A 17811-nucleotide genomic window follows, 5' to 3' on the forward strand; every position below is an offset into this window, starting at 1 on the left:
TGCTACATGGCGATTGATGGCGAGCGGGGGGTGGGGGAGTCGCGGCTCGGCTCGTGCGATCGATCCGGCCCAGTGGTGCGTGCGCCGCTCGCTCACTCCCCCGCCCGCTCGCGCACAAACGAAACGGCGACGACGCACCTCTTTTCCATCTATGCATCTCGACTAGGCCCACCCGAAAGCGAAAGCGCCTCCGTCGCCCCTGGCCAATGTCTGGTCCGACGGCCTAGCACCTGGCCGGCACCTGGCCGGCACCTGGGTGCACCTGGCCCCTGAGCACGCTAGCATGCAGCTCAAACACGTACGAGAGAGGCAGGACAGGTGACGAGAGTGCAAATCAGCTGACACAAGACCCCCTGCCGGTGCTGGCCGGTGGTGGGCTGGGCTCGTCTGGGCTAAGGCGACGTGGTCTGTTGGGGTCATGATGCTTGCGGCGCCGGTGCCACTAACGGACGTGCTGATCGCGGCTGCGCCTAGGATTGGGGCTGGCACACGAGCGAGCGAGCGAGCTGCTAGCTGCTGTAGCTATCACACGCTCAATAGACTTGGCGCGGGCTAGGTTTAGTGGCGCCGGTCATCTTGGTCGCGCCGGTGCCGAGTGTCGCAGGATGAATTGAAGCTTGTCAGAGTCAATTGGCGTGGCGGGGGGCTGTGGCAGCGGTGGGGGCGGCAGCCAACTCGCTCGGCGGCACAATCACCGACAGACAAGAGATGACTGCCGCGGCTGTGGAGCGAGCGGCATCCTGCAGCGGTGTCCTGGCCCCACGCCAGCCTCTCGACACCCACCACACCTGCAACAACGGCCCCTCGCGCCTCATGGAATTGCAGCCTCCGACCTCTTGTCCCGCTTGTGAGCGCTATGCATCGTCTGGCCCACGACGTTTGACAACGCACGCCGCTGCTGCTGCCCGCGCAGCGTTTTCGATCAGACAAAACGCAGGCCGCCTGCCGCTGATGCCGCGTCGCAAAGCCGCCGCGCGCAGTCTGAAACGCGCAAACACAGGGTTCATTGCAGCTTCCACTCGCTGCCTCTGGCCACTTCGAGGCCGACGCCGCCATCTGAAACGCGCATGCGTCCTCCCACATCATGAAGCATGGAAATCTCCCCGGCCCCCTGCTCTAGGTCGCGAGCAGCGCCGAGGGCTGTCGGATGGGATGTCGGCGGCGGCAGCGGCGGCCAACGCTCCTGAGCAAACCAGGCACAAGTATGCGACAATGTCTCCTGCCGTCGCAGGTCGGGTCTGCTCGCCGAGTAGTGGCACTGTCGCTGCTCCCCGCCCCGCCTCGCCTCGCCTCGCTCCGTTCGTTCCGGTCGCCTCGCTCCGGCTCCACTGCCACTGCGCGAGGCGAGCGCGAGCGCTCATCGCCGCCTGCCTTGACCGCCGATCGGCGGCCAGGACCCCCCAGCCCCAGCCCCGACAGGATCCGTGCCGTGCCACCTCATGCTCTCCGAATAGGGATTCCGCCCTGGTCCTGGTTCGCGCCCTGCCTCCCACACTTGCAAGCGGGTCCTCAATGTCGAGCGAGCACAGCACGCACCCACCCCAGCACTTTGCAAACCGCGCCACAGGTACGCCCCATGAGCGCTCGTGTCGTGGCCCCAGAAAGTGCCATCTGCGGGTGCAAGGTGGCCACCATGGCAGGCAGGCCACTTCACAGGCCACAACCACAGGCCACAGCCACAGGCCACACTCACGCTCACCCCCAAGCCGCCCGCGAGCGCCCCATCCTATCCGCGGTGCACGCTGACATGGCACTCCCCCGCGCCACCACATCCCCCCCACCCCACCCCCTCCCCCCGCCACACGTTGCCATCGCACTGAAACATGGATGCAATCCGCTGCTGTCATCGCAACGAATATTACGATACGTCTAGAAATGTCTAAGGTTGTGCCTCCTCACTCGCGACCTTGCGCTCGTGCACGCTCCTCGCCAGCTAATGCGCGTCAGCCAAGATCTTACGCAGAGCCAATCTCCTGCACGTCACGTCACGCCGAGGTTAACCTCCAGGACTGTCGCCGTCGCCCGAACTTTTGGTCTCTTGGAAGCTTTGTCCACAACGACCACACACACAACCCCTTGCCAAATCCCCGGCGCGCCCCATCTCGTGCAACAAGTCAACACTCACCTCAAACAACTGCGCTTCCTCCCCACTCTGACGACACAGGTCTCGGAACGACCCAGTCTCGTTCTGAAGCAGTTCCCATGGGGTTCCAAACTCGACTACCCGGCCATGATCCAGTACCAGAATCCTGCCACGTAAGCTTCGTGTCCAGCTGACCTCCTGCGACAACACTCACTTATCCAGCCCACAAACAGTCATGAGGCGGTGGGCAATAACCAGCATCTGTGTGTCGGCAAGGCCAGTGCGCAGCACGTTTTGGATCGTCGTGTCGGTCGCATGGTCCAAGTTGGCCGTCGATTCGTCCATGATCAAGAATGACGACGCGCGAAGCTTGAGCAGCCCACGGGCTAGTGCCAGAAGCTGCCGCTGTCCTTGACCTTGGGATGGTTAGCCAGCCCGAGTTGCGGTGTTCCTTCGTCACGCACTAAAGTTCTTTCCTCCGACAGCGACCTGCTCGTCAAGGCTGCGAATCATCACCCTCTCCTCGATTGCTTCTGACCCCACTTCGCCGAGGGCCTCGAGATCGGTAGTCGAGGCAGCCCGGCTGGCGGCCCGGCTTGCAGATCGGCTCGCCGCGCGGCTGGCAGCCTGCGAAGGACCTGGCGTACGCCCGGCGAGGCCACAATGGCGCAGAGCCTCCCATACCTCGTAGTCCTCGTGCTGGCCAAAGGGGTCCATGTTGTCGCGAATGCTGCCGGAGAAAAGCTGGGCCTCTTGAGGAAGAATGGTAAGCCGCGAACGGAGCGTCGAAAGCGACAGCTTGCTGATATCCAGCCCGTCGATGATGATGCTACCACTTTCCTGGTGGAGGAACCGGAAGAAGGACAGCGCCAATGTACTCTTGCCCGAGCCCGTGCGGCCGCAGATGCCAATCTTTTCCTTGGGTCCAATGGTGAAGGACACGTCGCGCAGGACTGGGTCAAGCTGTGGCGCGTACTTGCAGGTGAGCTTTTCGACCACTACCGAGCTGTCGCGAGACGGCCAGTAGGCAGGAGGCTCCTGGCCCTTGTTGTCTGGCTCCTCCTCAACGTCGAGATCGAGGTCTGCAAGCGTCAGCAACGGTCACTGGCGGTTGACTAAAACTCACACTCGGCCACTCGCTCGACACTGTTCATCGCCATCTCCGCCGCCGCATACAGGCGGACGACCCAGAGAACCGTCTCGGTGAATGACACTGATTCTTGTCAGCATGTGCCCTCTGGTGACCCCAAAAAACTCACACGCATACATGACCGAGAAGCCCACCGCGCCCGCATCAACACCAGGGGTGTAAACGGCGAGGGCTGCAGCAGAGATCGTCACCAGCATGCCCACAAAGTTGCTGAGGTTGTTGAGGACACGGTTTGCCTGCCAAAGGTACCAGAAGCAGCGCGTGTTGGCGTCGACTTCCGAGATCAGCTTGCGGGTGAAGCGAGCCGAGTCGCCATACGAGCGAATGGTGCTCATACCGACGAGGGCTACCGAAAACGATACGAAAATGGGCGACCTGGTGATACTGTCGTGGCGCTTGAGCTCGCGGCTCGTCGTCACGTACAGGGTGCCGACGATCCAGTAGAGCAAGAGAATAACGGCGAGCGCGAAGACGAAGGCCGGTGTGGTATACACGATCACGACGAGGACGGCGCCGCAGATCAGCACACAGTTGACAAAAATTCCCAGGAACTCGGCGGCCTCCTGGTCGATCGACGCAATGTCCTTGCTCAGGCGGTTCATGATACGGCCCGACGGGGTCGAATCGAAGAATCTCATCTTTGCGCCGAGAATGCGTCGGAGAAGCCGCTTGTACAGCCTGTCGCTGGCGTGGAGGGACCCGACGAACGTGAGGCCCGTTCGCGTCGCGACACCGATGAGGTACAGACACGAGAGGGCGGCGTAGACGAGCAGGTACGAGGTCGCGGACCGGCCAACCGAGATGTACGTCATAAGGCCAACCTGCTTGCCGTCTTCGCTCGCCGCAGCCCAGTCACGGATCCAAGCATTGGTGGTGACCTGAAGACCCTGGGTACCGACGTAGAGGAGGGGCAAAACGAGCCAGAACGGAGCACTACCCATCGCGCGGAAGTACAGCTCGTACGTTCCAAAGCCCGTGGCACCTTGGGTTGAGGTCTCGACCTGAACCAGCTGCTTGCCCTTGTTGTCAATAGTCGCGGCCTTGGCGGCATCAGCGGCCTTCTTCGCAATCAGAGCGTCGTGTTCAAGGCCGTCCAGGTCACCCTCGATGCTGTCCTCTCCCAGCTCAGCGACAAGCGTAGCGTCGTCCGACAGGGGCTCAGCCTTCGCCTTGGCATCCTCTGGTGGCGGCGTGTGGAGCTCCTCCTCCGTGATCGCAAGGCTTCCCGAGGCCACGAGCTCGGCTGGCGTGCCACTGGCGGTAACTTGGCCAGCGTCGAGCTGGACCACAAACGCAGCAGCGGGCACAACGAGGGCGACGGCATGTGTGACGAGGATGCAGGTGCGGCCGCGCATCAGCGGACCCTGGAGGACATGGACGTAGATGTGGCGAGCGGTCTGGGCGTCGACAGCCGAGATAACGTCGTCGAGAATGACAGTCTTGGCCGGCGAGTAGAGAGCACGGGCGAGGGCGATACGAGCCTTCTGTCCACCACTGCAGGTGGTACCCTTCTCACCGACTTCCGTGGCGTCGCCAAGATCGAAGATTTCAAAGTCGCGTTCGAGAGCACAGGCGTGGACAACAGCCTCGTAGCGCGCCTCGTCGTAAGGCGTCCCGAAGACGATGTTCTCGCGGATGGAGGCGCCAACAAGCCAGGGGGTCTGGGCACAGTACGCAACCGTGTCGCTCAGGCCCGTGGCGGGGTCAATGGCGCAGAGCTCGCGGTTGGCCTTGTCGTCAGGCATGAAGAACTTGCCCTTGAGGAGGGTGGTCTCGCCGAGGAGAGAGAGGATCAGTGTTGTCTTGCCGGAGCCCACGGGGCCAGTGACGAGACTGAGCTGGCCCACTGGGAAGGAGAGGTCGAGCTCTCCCAACCGGAATGGCTGGCCGACATCTTCACCGCCATCGGCATCCTCCTCCTGGTCCTCAGAGCCAGGGTACGCAAAGATGGCATCGGTAAAGCCGATAGACGGGTCCGATGGGCCGGGCACGGAGAGCTGGGCGTACTTGAGGGTGTCTGGCTCGTCGAGGAACGCCTGGATACGGGTGGCCGAGGTGTAGGACTGGAGGAGGCGAGTGACGGTGTCCTGGATAAGCACCACGGGGTCGCGAAGCATGTTGAAGAGGACGAGGGCGGCGAACGCCTGAGAGTCGAGCGGCTGCTCAAGGACGAGGACGTGGACGGCGAAGGCGGTACCGGCGACGAGCACGGGTGTGCCCCAGACGAACGTGTTCTGGATGACAAGGAGCGCGAAACGCTGGCCGAGGGCAAAGAGCTCGTGCTTGCGCGCAGCGGCCATGCGGTCGAAGAACTTGCTCTCCCAGGAGTTGAACTTGATCAGTTTGATGTGGGACATGACCTCGGTGACGGCGTCGAGGCGGCGGTCGGTGGCGGCGAGGAGACGGCGCTGGAAGACGGTGAACAGCTTGCCCATCAGCGCCTGGAAAGGGATCAGCACCAGGAGCATGGCCACACCGGCGAGGGAGGCCACTCCAAGCGTCTGGTACAGCATGACGATGTTGATGACGAGGGACACGGGTCCGGAGACGAGGTAGAAGGTGTACGCGCAGACTTCCGAGATGGTGAAGGCGTCAACGGCGACGAGGTTTGCGATCTGGCCATCTGTCGATCCAGATGCCTCATCCTCGTTGGCGTCGCTGGCCTGCACCTTGCCGTCCTTGTCGGCAGCCTTCTTGGTCTTCTTGACTGATCCCGAGGTGTCTTGTCGGCGCAGAGCCTTTGCGAACACCTCTGCAATGATGATGGCGCGCATGCGAACGCACACACGGCGGCCGAGCATGAGACACTGACCAATGGCCGTGACACCCAGGCCCTGGCCACTGGCCATCATGAAGATGTACAGCCACGCGACGTGGTTGGGCTGGGGCGACGTGTTGCGCTGCTCGATGAACTTGAGAAGGAGGCGGAGGCCGACAGGGGGGAGGTAGAACATGAAGCAGAAGATGACGGCGAAGATCTGGGGGTCAGGTGAGAACCTAGCCAGCACTCACAGCCTGCCTCGTGAGCTCTGGGGCGAAGAACACGATGAGCTCGATGCCGAGGTTCCTGGGCCGCTTCTGGCCATCGTGCTTGTCGGCGTACACGGTGTCACGGCGCGCCTGGAAGGCTCGGAAGGCGCCGAGACTCGCTGCGGTGCCGTCGTCCTCGCGGATGGCCGGGATGTCGTCGAGTGCCACGGGCTTCCAGTAGTGCTTCCAAAGGAAGGGGAGGATGAAGGTGTAAGTGGCCCGGGAGAAGGCGGCTGGGGAGTCAACACACGTGTCCTCCACACCACTCACACGTCGGCTCCTCGAGATGCTTGGGGACGTTCGACGACGCGCCCGAGCTGCCCCCACCATGGCTCACTGCGCCGGCGAGCAGGCGGTCCAGCGCGTCATTGTACGGGACGGCGACGAGCGCGGCCCAGTACACGGCCTGCACGGCGAAGGGGGCGAGGGCCACCCAGTCGGTGTATGGCGCGATGGCGTCGGAGCGGAAGAGGAGTGCGGCGGGGATGAGGTCGAGGGTGAGGATGGGGATGACGGGTGCGGAGGGGACGAATGCGAGGGCGAAGACCACGGCCTGGAGTCAGCGCTTGACTCCCATCACGACATACAGGGAGGACGAGGGGCCGCCAGTCGCCTCGCTTGGCGAGGAACACGGCAACCGACGCCGCCAGCCACGCCGCGGCGCCAAGCACCGCGATGGCGCGGTACGCCGCCTGCCACCTCTTGGCCGGGAGGGGAACGTCGCTGCGGAACCCGTCGATCGTCTTCTCGGCCTCGCGAAGCGGCAGCGGCGCGGCGCCGGCAGCGGCAGGCAGCGTGTCGCTCGCCAGCGCCTCGACGAGCACGGTGGCCTCGAGGCGCGCGAGGTTGTCGCCATGCGGCGGGACGAGGGCGGCTGCCGTGGTCCGCTGCTCTTTTGGCCTGAGGCGACGGCGCGCGGCAGAGAGGAGCACGAGCGCGCCGCCAAAGGCAGCGAGGCCGACGCCGGCGTTGGCGAGGTAGCTGTGTCGTCGTCAGCGTCGCCCGAATCTCGCTACCCACCGGTCCCGGAAGCACGGGGTGAAGTCGACGCCGTCCCAGATGGCCGTGCACGCCCCGTCGGCGGGGGCTGCGCTGGTCTGCGCGGGGTGAGCGCGCGCGCCGGGCGACAACCTACCATCGAAGCAGGCTGAGTGAGATTTGTTGACGATTAGGCAGCTGCCGTAAGGGTTCCCGTTGGGTGCGATGGGCGCTTCCTGGAGGCAGGAGGCAGCTGGCTGTCGGCTGCGTGTACACCGCTGCGGGGGCACTGAGCTGGTCGTGAGCAAGGGGGGGCAAGTGACAATGGGGAGTTGGTGTCGACGATGCAGCATCCATCTCACCCATAGGCGGCTCAAAATCGTCTATCTGCTCGTTTCGGTCGTATCCACGGATTTGGCCGAGAAATACAAAAAAGGCACAGGACAATGACCCGCATGGTCACGTCAGTTTGCGCGACGCAGCCAGCGCGCAGGGACGGCTGACTGGACAAGCACAATTACAAGCGTGCTTGATAGCATTACCTCGGTTTGTCGCCTACGATCGCCGAATCCCACTTGCAGCAATAGCCACACCTAACCCACAAGGCCAAGCCTAGTGGCATAAGATACAACAACTGTACAATGACTAAACAGCGCGCGTCAAGTGGCCGTGCTGCTGTTACTAGCCCTCGTGCGTGCTTGCAACGGCTCGGCACCTGGCCGCCGGCACGGCCGCGCGACCCTGAGAGGCGCCGGAGACAGGGTGGCGGGCATGCACCATCATCCTGGCCGGCTGCGGAGACGGCGCCGATGACTGCCGACACCATGCGAGCGGCCACGGGGTCCTGAGCACCGCGCGGCGCCGTCGGGCGGTTGCCGTAGGCCCGGAGACATCCTCGGCGTCACGCCGCTCAGAACACCTCGACCTCCTGCTCGGCACCGCACGCACACACTTGCACCTGCTTGACGTCGCCGTTCTCGTCCATCACCTCGTCGGCGTCGACAAACTCGTGCACGTGCTCGGCCTCCTGCCGCCGCTGGAACAGGTTGTTCCGTGTCCGCTTGCGCAGGCTGAGAGTCAGTTCGGCTGCCGTCGACTTTCTCTGCAGCCGACTCACTCGCGCAGGCCAGACTCAAACTTCTCTTCCCGTTTGCGCTTCTTCATGTCCTCGCGCCGCGTCCACTCGGCGTCGAGGCCCTCCTCCCCGCCCCACTTGTTCCACGCTACCTCCTCGACCTGGAAGCGGAGGAAGAGCATCATGTTCGAGTACGACGCGGCATGCGGGTTCGGCTTGAGCAGATGGGGCAGGAGATCCGTGTCTCGCAGCTCGGGGTCGGTGAGGAGGTAGTCCTGGGTGTGAGCTCGGGCTGCGCTTCCTAAGCTCACCTCCTTGCACTCGGTCTTGGTCAGGAGCGAGTACTTTTCCGGTTTCTCCTTCTTGCACTTGTTGCACACTTTGACGTCGAACACCTTGAGGAACTGGTGGTCGATCTCGAGCGAGCCGCACTCGCTGCAGCGGGGCGACGAGTCGGGAAAGATGGCTGGTGGGTCAGCACACCGTTCTCTCAAGCCACCCACCTGGCTCCTCGCCCTCTCGCATCAACTGCTTCTCGCGCTGCTTCTCGCGCGCGAGCTCGACGACGCTCTTGATCCGGTCGCCCTCGAGGTCGTCGACCGTCAAGAAACCACCGCGCGAGTTATGCAGCTTGCTGAGGTCGTACTCGAAGTACTTGCCCAGGCGGGAGTCCCTCGGCAGTGGTGCTGATGCCTCGGCCGTCTGCTGCTGCTGAACCATGTCTCGCGCGTTGGACGGCACCGCTGCCAGTTTGTGGACGTAAGGGTGCGCGCCGCTGCCGCTTGCCGCCGCCGGTGCAGCTGCGAGCTTGTTCTTGGCCTTGAGACGGTTGAGCGCCGCGAGCCGCGCCTGTGCCGGTGTCAGCCCGTCGGTCGACGACATGGTGTGGAGTGAGTGATGTCAAGTTGGTCGAGGAAGGCAAAAGATTAGATTAGTGTACTGGTCGGCAGCGAGTTGGGTGGCGAAAATGACGTGTGCAGTGATACCGAAGCTGGAGCCCCACTCTCTCCTTGTGCTGCCAGCCTCATGCAAGGCGTGCTGCAGTCTTTGTCTATTCCGGATGTACGGCAGAATGCATTCCAAAGAGAGAGACGACTATTAGCAAGTTCCTAGCCCGCGGGTCGAGTTTGTCGAGTTTGTCATGCGCCTAGCCGTACTGGCCAAGGTTTGTTTAGCTTGGGGGGGCTGGGCCAGATGCGACCGGCGACGGCGGGCGCGCAGCGTGACGTCAAATACGAGGCAGAGGTCAGCTGTTCAGTCGCCACTCTTACTCAAATCCATGTGAACTACGTGGTGGGCGCGGCGCGCGTGCAGGCATTCAACCCGGGCAACACGAGCTAGCCTGCTGCGGTGGTTGCACACACGTTGCACCTTGGTGGGTGCGGTATATAGAGGAATGCAGAGGGCGTCGTGTCATGGATCCCCCGCACATCTCTCTCCTACTGCCTTCCCTCACACTCGCAAGCCAGGTAACAATGTCCACGTCCAACCAGCCTCAGCACCTCCCCACCGACGTAGGCATCAGAGTCATCGCCACTCGCCCTGCTCGCCCGCTCGCTGACGCCACCCGCAGAAGTCGCCGTACAAGCTCTCGGCGCGCGGCAACGTCGCCCAGGCCTCGTCGCAGGTGAACCGCATGGCGCGCCGCGACCCCGCGCTCTACCCGCTCGCCTTCTGCATCGTCGGCGCGTTCGCTATCACCGGGTACTTTGGGTGCGTATAGGTTGATGCGCGTGGGAAGGAGCGCGATGGTGCCGCGCTGTTAGGGCGTTGGAGGGTCGTCATGCACGCACACCACAAGTGACCTGACACGCCCCAGCATGACCAACCTGGCCAACCCCGACCCGGCGACCCGCCTCCACTCCAAGGGCATGGTCAAGCCGTGGGACGACCCCAGCAAGCACGACACGGGCGGGTAAGTGGGGTGGCGTGTGGGCCGCCGGGCCGTGCTCACGCTCCAGCGCGGTCGCGTCATTCAAGTACCGCTACCAGACCCGCGACGGCCACATGGAGGACGGGTACCCGACCATGAACCAGGACGTGCGCAAGGTACGTCGCCGCGTCGTCGGCCGGGATGATAGGGGATAGCGTCTGTTATCTTGAGCGGTGTCGCTGACACGTATCTTCCTCGTTGCCGCTGTCACTCTCACGCTTATCACATATCGGTCGCTACTACAGGTCAAGGACGACACGCCGCACAAGTACCACACTTGAGCACGTGGTGGCGCCGCAGTCTACGCCGCCGGCCTCTTCGACCCCCCACCCCCCTCTGTATGTAGCCGCGAAAGCATGAGTATCAGTCAGAAGTAGCGTTCCGTGTCCAAATGCAAGTGAAGTGTATTGTGCAAGCTCGACTGTGCGATTGATTGATTGGCCTGGCCGGCGTCGACCCACTCGGCGTCGAGGGTGTCGCCGCATTGACCGCCACTATCTCCCGCCTCTGCAATGGCCCGTATTAGCAACTCGCCCTCGCGCCTGCTTGCTTACGCCGCTGCAGGCCGGGATTGCCGACCAAGGCCGCCGACAGACGACTCTCGTGGAGCCCCCGTAGCCAAAAACTTGGTCTTGTGGCACTAGGCTCTGCTGTGATTCGCCCAGCTCGTGGCAGTAGCCGATAAGGGCAGCGACCTTCGCTTGGCGAGTGCACCCCTCTGGCCGCTCGCACGAAAAAATGTAAACGGCGCGTCACTGCCCGCCGCCAGCCAGCCCACATCGTTTATCAAAACCTGCGCTAGCAGCGACTGCTCCGTTGTCGATCGCGCACCACTCCACCACAATGGCCACCACCGGCGACGACAAGAAGAGCGCGTTCCCAGAGCTCATGGCAAACGTCCGCCAGGGCGTGCGCCCCGGCCGGTTCCAGCTGCCCAAGGAGGAGTCGTGTATCGCGCCCGAGAACGTCTGGTCCAACAAGGGTGAGTGGAGCGATTGCAATGGGCAGCCGAGACGAGACATGCTGACGACCTAGACATGGACCCGTCGCCGCAGGAGCACCGCACCTGGACCGCGTGGACCTTCTTCCTCTGTGAGCCGCAGCCGGTCGTGTGACTGTTGTTGTTGTGCTCCTAACACGCGCCCAGTCTGGCTCTCCGAGCTCTGGTACGCCGGCCAGTGGGCGACGGTCGCGTCGTTTGTCGAGCTCGGCCTCACGTGGTGGGAGTCGTGTCTCGCCGTGTTTGTCGGCTCGATCCTGGTCGCGCTGGCCATTACGGGTGAGTGGTGCTGGCTGGCGCCAGCGGGCATGGGCACGAGCTGACGCCGCAGCCAACGGTATCGTCGGAGCCACGATCCACACGCCGTTCGCCGTCACGTCGCGCGCGACGTTCGGCTACTGGGGCAGCAAGTTTGTCGTCTTCGTGAGTAGTGCGAGAGGGTGGAGAAATTCTTGCCCGATAACCCGGCGCCCGGCCCCCGCTGACCGGCCCAGTCGCGCTGTGTCGTCGCCCTCTTCTGGCTGTCGATCAACTCGTGGTCGGGAGGCCAGCTCGTCAGCCTCATGATCGAGGCCATCTGGCCCCAGTACGCGCGCCTGCACAACAGCGTGCCCGTTAGCCAGGGCGCCACGACGCGCGACTTTGTCAGCTTCCTGCTCTTCTGGATCCTTCAGTTCCCCTTCATCTTCATCCACCCCAGCAAGCTCAAGTGGGTGTTCAACGTCAAGGCTATCATCGTGCCGATTGTCGCTGTCGGGACCTTGATCTGGGTACGTGCGGATAGACCCGGGCTAGAATGGGTGCAAGCACTGACACGCACCAGGCGGTCAAGAAGGCCGGACCCCAGGCCAGTGCGGCGCTGTCGGCTCCCGGCAACCGTGTCGCCGGCGGCGTCCCCCGTTTCGTCGCCTTCATGACCTCGGTCACCGCCGTGCAGGGCACCTGGGCCACGCTCTCGGTCAACATTGGTGACTTTTCGCGTTACTGCAAGAGCCCCAAGTCCAACTGGACCCAGGTCTGGGCCTTCCCTTTCTTCGCCACGCTCGTGTCCGTCTTCTCGGCCATCTCGGCGACGTGCTGCTACGCCGTCTACGGCGAGGTCCTCTACCAGCCCTACCTCATCATTGCCAAGTGGAACACGTCGCCCGGTGGCCGTGCCGCCATGTTCCTCGGCGCGCTGGCTTGGGCCCTGTCCAACATCACTACCAACATCACCGCCAACTCGATCTCGGCCGCCAACGACCTCTGCTCGCTCGCGCCCAAGTACATCAACATCCGCCGCGGCCAGTTCATCGCCGTCACGGTCGGCGTCTGGGGCTTTGTGCCCTGGAAGGTGCTCGACTCGGCGTCCAACTTCCTGACCTTCATGGCCTCGTACTCGATTGTCCTCGCGCCCATCGCCGCGCTCATGGCCTTTGACTTCTTCATCGTCAAGGGCCGCAAGTACGACATCTACGAGCTCTACCGCCCTGACGGCATTTACCGCTACCTCGGCGGCTGGAACTGGCGCACCTACATTGCCCTTGCCGTGGCCATTGCGCCCAACCTCCCCGGCATGATCGCGGCCATCAACAACACGGTCCACATTGGCAACATCAAGTACATCTACATGGTCAGCAACATTGCCGGCGACGTTATTGCTCTGCTCGTCTACTACGTCCTGCACAAGATCTGGCCTGCAAACGAGGCCATCATCGATGTCGCCGTCCACGATGTTCTCCCCCTCGACGAGGAGGAGAAGCGCAGCCGCGACCTCGGAGACTCGTCCGAACACAACTCGATCGAGGTCGATGCGGGTCTCGCGGCCGAGAAGGCATAGACTATGGGGGCCGATGCTATGGCTCATAGGAACATTGGAATGTAATGATAAAAGGACCGTGTTCGTAGTTGTGCGTGGTGGTCTGTGCGTGTGCCACTGTGTGTGGATCACGTATCCGTGTACCCGTGTATTTGTATGTGTATGAATGTTATGTGTGCCGTGCGTTGTGTGCGTTGCGTTGCGTGTCGCGTCCCCGCTGCCAAGGCAGGTCAGAGTAGCTGGTGGGCCCGATACAATAGAGCGGGCTTGCAGGTGCCGTGATGGCGGCGGCGGCAGCGGTGGTGGCTTGTGGGCGGGCTGCGGCTGCCACTTGCACTCGGGCGGTGCGAGTGCGGCACGAGCGGGCGAGTGGGTGGGTGTGCGTGGCGCGAGCAGGAGGGCCGGGTACATTGTGCGCCAAGCATGGCACGTTTGCAGCTGCAGCTGCATGCAATACGACGGAGCACGATGCAGACGACGACGCGCCGACGCGACGAGCGCGCCGGATAACGACGGCCCGCCGGCTGGCTGCTGACTGACGCGACATGGTTCATGCAATGGTCGGTGCAATGTCTAGTCAGGACTTTATTGCAGCCCGTCCCGCGCATTTGGCTCGCCGCGCGCAGCAAGACGCGTCCTGGGCGCCGCCTCGCGCGCGCCTGGCTGCTGGCTGGGTGGGCACCCACGCGCCGCCGTGCCGTCACAATTTGATCCCGCGCGCGTGTCGAGCCCGCCCCGCTCCTCCTCCCTGTGCCGCCTACCTTCCCCCTCCACGCTGCTGGCTGGCTGCATGGTCCACCCCCCCGTCACACTACTACCCCCTCCCCCGCGCCCTTCATCCTCGTCCTCATTCTCCCTCCTCCTCCTCACAGAACAGCAACAAGAACCAACAATGGCCTACCAGCCAGGCCCCTCATACCGCCCACAGGGCCAGCAGCAGCAGCAGCCACTCTCCGACCACCAGGCCCAGGCGCTCGCAGGCGCCCAGGTCGGCCGCACATCGCCCATGCCCCCCATGCCGTCGGTCGCCCAGTCCAACATTGGCCAGCCGGGCCAGCTCAACAACTACCAGCAGCAGCAGGCGTACGGCCTGCAGCAGCAGCAGCAGCAGCAGGGAGGGCCCATCAGCCCAAACGCAACGGGCACCAGCACCAGCTCTGGCGGTCATGGCGCGGGCAACGGCGCGGCCGTGGGCACGCCCGACAAGGGCCCAGACTATGTCTACTTTGAGCGCCGGCCGAGCCAGTTCTCGGAGATGACGACGGGCAAGGCGACGGCGGCCAAGATGAAGCTCGAACTCTACTACAAGGACGCGGTGGAGGGCGTCGTCGGCCGCAAGGAGCGGTGAGTGAACTCGCGCGCGCGCGCGAGTGTGTGTGTGTGTGTGCGGGCGAGCTAACGCGTGACGATGCAGACGGACAGCCCTCGAGAAGCAGCTCCACGCCGACACCATGTCGCACGACTCGGTCAAGGCAAGGCAGCTGCTTGCGCTCGGTCGCCGAGAGTCCAAGTACGTGCCGTGCAGTGGAGTGGCAGACGTGCGCGCTCCCGTCCTGACACCCTGGCTCTAGCTTTCTCCGCCTCCGTCGCACCCGCATTGGCCTCGAGGACTTCCGCACCGTCAAGGTCATTGGCAAGGGCGCGTTTGGTGAGGTCCGCTTGGTCCAGAAGGTCGACACGGGCAAGATCTACGCCATGAAGTCGCTCAGGAAGAATGAAATGTTCAAAAAGGATCAGGTGCGTGATCAGCCAGACACTACAGGCCTGGGCAAGTAAGGCTGATCGACCCCGCAGCTCGCACACGTCCGTGCTGAACGTGACGTCCTCGCCGAGTCCAACTCGCCATGGGTCGTCCAGCTCTTCTACTCGTTCCAGGACACGGCGTACCTCTACCTCGTGATGGAGTTCCTGCCCGGCGGAGACCTCATGACTATGTGGGTGACATCGAGTTTGAGGAAAGTGCTCACCCACCAGGCTGATCAAGTACGACACGTTCTCCGAGGATGTGACAAAGTTCTACATGGCCGAGTGTATCCTCGCCATCGAGGCCGTTCACAACCTCGGCTTCATCCACCGTGATATCAAGCCTGACAACATTCTCATCGACTCGATGGGCCACATCAAGCTCTCCGACTTTGGTCTGTCGACTGGTTTCCACAAGCAGCACGACTCGGCCTACTACCAGAAGCTGCTGGGCGGCGGCGACGTGTCGCAGCACAAGCACTCGTCGACGGGCGGCGCGTCCCGCAACTCGGTCATGGTCAACTCGATCAACCTGACCATGACGAGCAAGCAGGACATTGCGACGTGGAAGGCGAACCGTCGAAAGCTCGCCTACTCGACTGTCGGCACCCCAGACTACGTGAGTTGGCTAGCAGTGGATCGGAGTGCCTAGCTAACGAGGCCAGATCTCGCCAGAAATCTTCTTGCAACAGGGCTACGGCAAGGAGTGTGACTGGTGGTCCCTCGGCGCCATCATGTTCGAGTGTCTCGTCGGTGAGTCGCGTGATTGGCATCTGAACCACGCTGACCACCCCAGGCTACCCTCCCTTCTGCTCGGAGAACGCCCACGACGTCTACCGCAAGATCATTGACTGGCGCAACCACCTCTACTTCCCCGACGACGTCCACCTCAGCCGCGAGGCCGAGGACCTCGTTCGCCGCATGCTGTGCGAGGCTGAGCGTCGCTTAACTGTCGAGCAGCTCAAGGCGCACCCCTTCTTCTACGGCGTCGACTGGACCACGATCCGCAACATTGACGCGCCGTTCGTGCCACACCTCCGCTCCATGACCGACACGTCGTACTTCCCTACCGACGAGTTGGATCAGGCCGCCGAGGCGCCGTCTGGTGCCGATGTCGGCCCCAGCGCGACCAAGGACCTGGCATTCCTGGGCTACACGTAGGTAACTGGTTGGAGAACTAAGCTGACCTACCAGTTTCCGCCGCTACGAAATGCTCTAAGCTTCGGCTTCCGGGACTTTACTCTCTGGCCTGACCACGATATCCACGCTCCGCTGATGATTGATATGACGCTATATATCCCCTCTTGTATGCATGATGAGTCGCAATCGCAATCGCGGGTATGAGGGTAGTGGTGTGGCTCGGGTTCCAATGCGGAAGGAAGGCTGTGGCGTGCTCCCACATCTCGTCTCGCACTCAAGCTCCCCCCTCGCCTCGCCGCCCGCCAAATCACGTCATGCATTTCCCTAAAGCACGACCAAGAACACCGACATGGTCATGCCGGTCCTATCTAGCCAGTTTGTGTGCGTGGGCTCGGCTCCACGCCGGAGCAGGGTACAGGCTACTCTACCTCCTCAGGTCGGGGGCGCGCGCGGGCGCGCCTAGTTGAGCCAGGTGCTCTTCTCGCCGGCGACGGTCCAGGCGTTGATAAACGACAGCGGGTTGGTGCCGTTGTGGGCCTTCTTGGCCTCCTCGAGCTTGAGGACAAAGTTGGCCAGGATGGCGATGAAGAGGGCGGCGCAGATGACGAGGGGGCCCCAGAGCTGGTCAAACGAGCCGGCGTAGCGGCCGGCAATGAGCGTCAGGCGCTTCTGGTAGAGGACGTAGCCGTAGATGAGGATGCCGGCGGCGCTGGGCTGTCAGCTGGGCGGCGGGGGGCAGCGGGAGGGCAGACTCACATCACGGCGTAAGTGTAGGCGAAGCGGCGGGCGATCGAGTCCTGCGCGCCGAAGAGGAGGCCGGTCGCGATGGTGGACAGGAGCAGGCCCATCGAGAGGTACGAGATGAAGGTGCGCTCGTTGGCGAACCAGACCTTGGCCTCGACCTTGACGGGGGTGGGCTTCTTCTCTGGTAACGGTTAGGAGGGGCGGGGAGCGGAGCGGCTGGCCGCCCGGCGCACTCACTGGGAACGCGGACGCGGATCGAGGGGTCGTTGATGGCGTGGTAGTCGGTGAGCAGGGGACGTTCCTCGCCGCTACGTCTGTCAGCACTCTGCATCTGCTAGGCCAGGCCGCGACCCACGCATCGGGCAGGTTGTCGCCGCGCTTGCTCTTTGCGCGCAGGCCCTCGCCGCGGTTCGGGAGGAGCTTGAGCGCGCCCTGCGAGAAGCTAGGCGTCAGCGTCGCCGGGAGGGGCACCTACGGCTGCCAGAAGAGCTCGGAGACGTCGTTGAGCACGCGCTGCACGCCGGTCGACGACTCGCCGCCGCCGTTGGGGTTGAGGGGGGTGGACTGGGGTTGGCGTGAGCGGCTGGGGACGGGGGAGGGTGATGTGCATGCGTGCGGTGCGTGCGGCATCGACAGCACGCAGCCCGGCGTCACGCATCCCGACTCGACTCACCTCGGACATTGTGTTGCGGTACGACTGAAGAGTTGCAATGCAAAGTTGTTGCTGGTGGGTACCTGTGAGCGCAGTGGAGGGGTGTGATGCAGAGCAGCAGAGGCAGAGGCACGTGCGTCGAGATCGTCCAGTGGCGGCCGGTTCAGCGGTGTAAGGAATGTAATAGGGGCGGTTGTATTTAATTTGGAGGGGATTAGGGGGGATTAGGAGGGTATTAGGATTTGGGGAGCAGCGTCCAGGGCGGTGAGCTGCTTCGGGACAGCCGACAGGGACGAGCGCGAGGCCCGTGCCTTATCTCTGCCAGGGCGACAGCCGACAGGCGACATGACGGAGATGGTGCAGTGACAGCGACGGTGATGGCGCCGGCCGTGGCCTTGGTGGTGAGCAGCGCGCATCGTCTGGCCGCGAATAGCTCGGCACCCTGTCCACACGCCGCCCCGCCCTCCCTGCAGCCCGAGTCGCAC

The 17811-nt window shown here is 63.4% G+C and overlaps 6 protein-coding genes across 6 annotated transcripts; 3 read left to right on the forward strand and 3 right to left on the reverse strand.

Annotated features, from left to right (window-relative positions):
- Nucleotides 1–1879: 1879 nt before the first annotated feature.
- YBT1 (Transporter of the ATP-binding cassette (ABC)) lies at nt 1880–7401 on the reverse strand (the record flags this gene model as incomplete). The annotated part of the gene is made up of 11 exons (XM_069349892.1): nt 1880–1933; nt 2126–2249; nt 2298–2499; nt 2548–3165; nt 3210–3296; nt 3343–6211; nt 6246–6496; nt 6534–6816; nt 6851–7244; nt 7284–7360; nt 7399–7401. The coding sequence occupies 11 exons, from the start codon at nt 7399–7401 to the stop codon at nt 1880–1882; spliced, it is 4962 nt and encodes a 1653-aa protein (XP_069213436.1).
- Nucleotides 7402–8151: 750 nt separating this feature from the next.
- On the reverse strand, nt 8152–9198 carry RAD14 (DNA repair protein rad14; the record flags this gene model as incomplete). Its single annotated transcript, XM_069349893.1, has 3 exons — nt 8152–8311; nt 8359–8782; nt 8820–9198. 3 exons carry the CDS (start codon nt 9196–9198, stop codon nt 8152–8154), a joined length of 963 nt encoding a protein of 320 aa, XP_069213437.1.
- A 593-nt stretch (nt 9199–9791) lies between these two features.
- Q8F55_001268 (uncharacterized protein) lies at nt 9792–10530 on the forward strand (the record flags this gene model as incomplete). The annotated part of the gene is made up of 5 exons (XM_069349894.1): nt 9792–9830; nt 9890–10029; nt 10136–10231; nt 10278–10365; nt 10495–10530. The coding sequence occupies 5 exons, from the start codon at nt 9792–9794 to the stop codon at nt 10528–10530; spliced, it is 399 nt and encodes a 132-aa protein (XP_069213438.1).
- Nucleotides 10531–11092: 562 nt separating this feature from the next.
- Nucleotides 11093–13068, forward strand: Q8F55_001269 (uncharacterized protein; the record flags this gene model as incomplete). The annotated part of the gene is made up of 6 exons (XM_069349895.1): nt 11093–11231; nt 11285–11341; nt 11397–11528; nt 11581–11672; nt 11744–12019; nt 12073–13068. 6 exons carry the CDS (start codon nt 11093–11095, stop codon nt 13066–13068), a joined length of 1692 nt encoding a protein of 563 aa, XP_069213439.1.
- Nucleotides 13069–13939: 871 nt separating this feature from the next.
- Nucleotides 13940–16009, forward strand: CBK1 (Serine/threonine-protein kinase; the record flags this gene model as incomplete). The annotated part of the gene is made up of 8 exons (XM_069349896.1): nt 13940–14391; nt 14462–14557; nt 14619–14784; nt 14842–14981; nt 15022–15409; nt 15456–15543; nt 15587–15947; nt 15985–16009. 8 exons carry the CDS (start codon nt 13940–13942, stop codon nt 16007–16009), a joined length of 1716 nt encoding a protein of 571 aa, XP_069213440.1.
- A 380-nt stretch (nt 16010–16389) lies between these two features.
- Q8F55_001271 (uncharacterized protein) lies at nt 16390–17356 on the reverse strand (the record flags this gene model as incomplete). Its single annotated transcript, XM_069349897.1, has 6 exons — nt 16390–16639; nt 16687–16855; nt 16912–16982; nt 17030–17116; nt 17150–17238; nt 17348–17356. 6 exons carry the CDS (start codon nt 17354–17356, stop codon nt 16390–16392), a joined length of 675 nt encoding a protein of 224 aa, XP_069213441.1.
- Between the last annotated feature and the right edge of the window lie 455 nt (nt 17357–17811).

Source organism: Vanrija albida (genome assembly GCF_041260175.1).
Source record: "Vanrija albida strain AlHP1 chromosome Unknown contig_1, whole genome shotgun sequence".
Classification (NCBI taxonomy): domain Eukaryota; kingdom Fungi; phylum Basidiomycota; class Tremellomycetes; order Trichosporonales; family Trichosporonaceae; genus Vanrija; species Vanrija albida.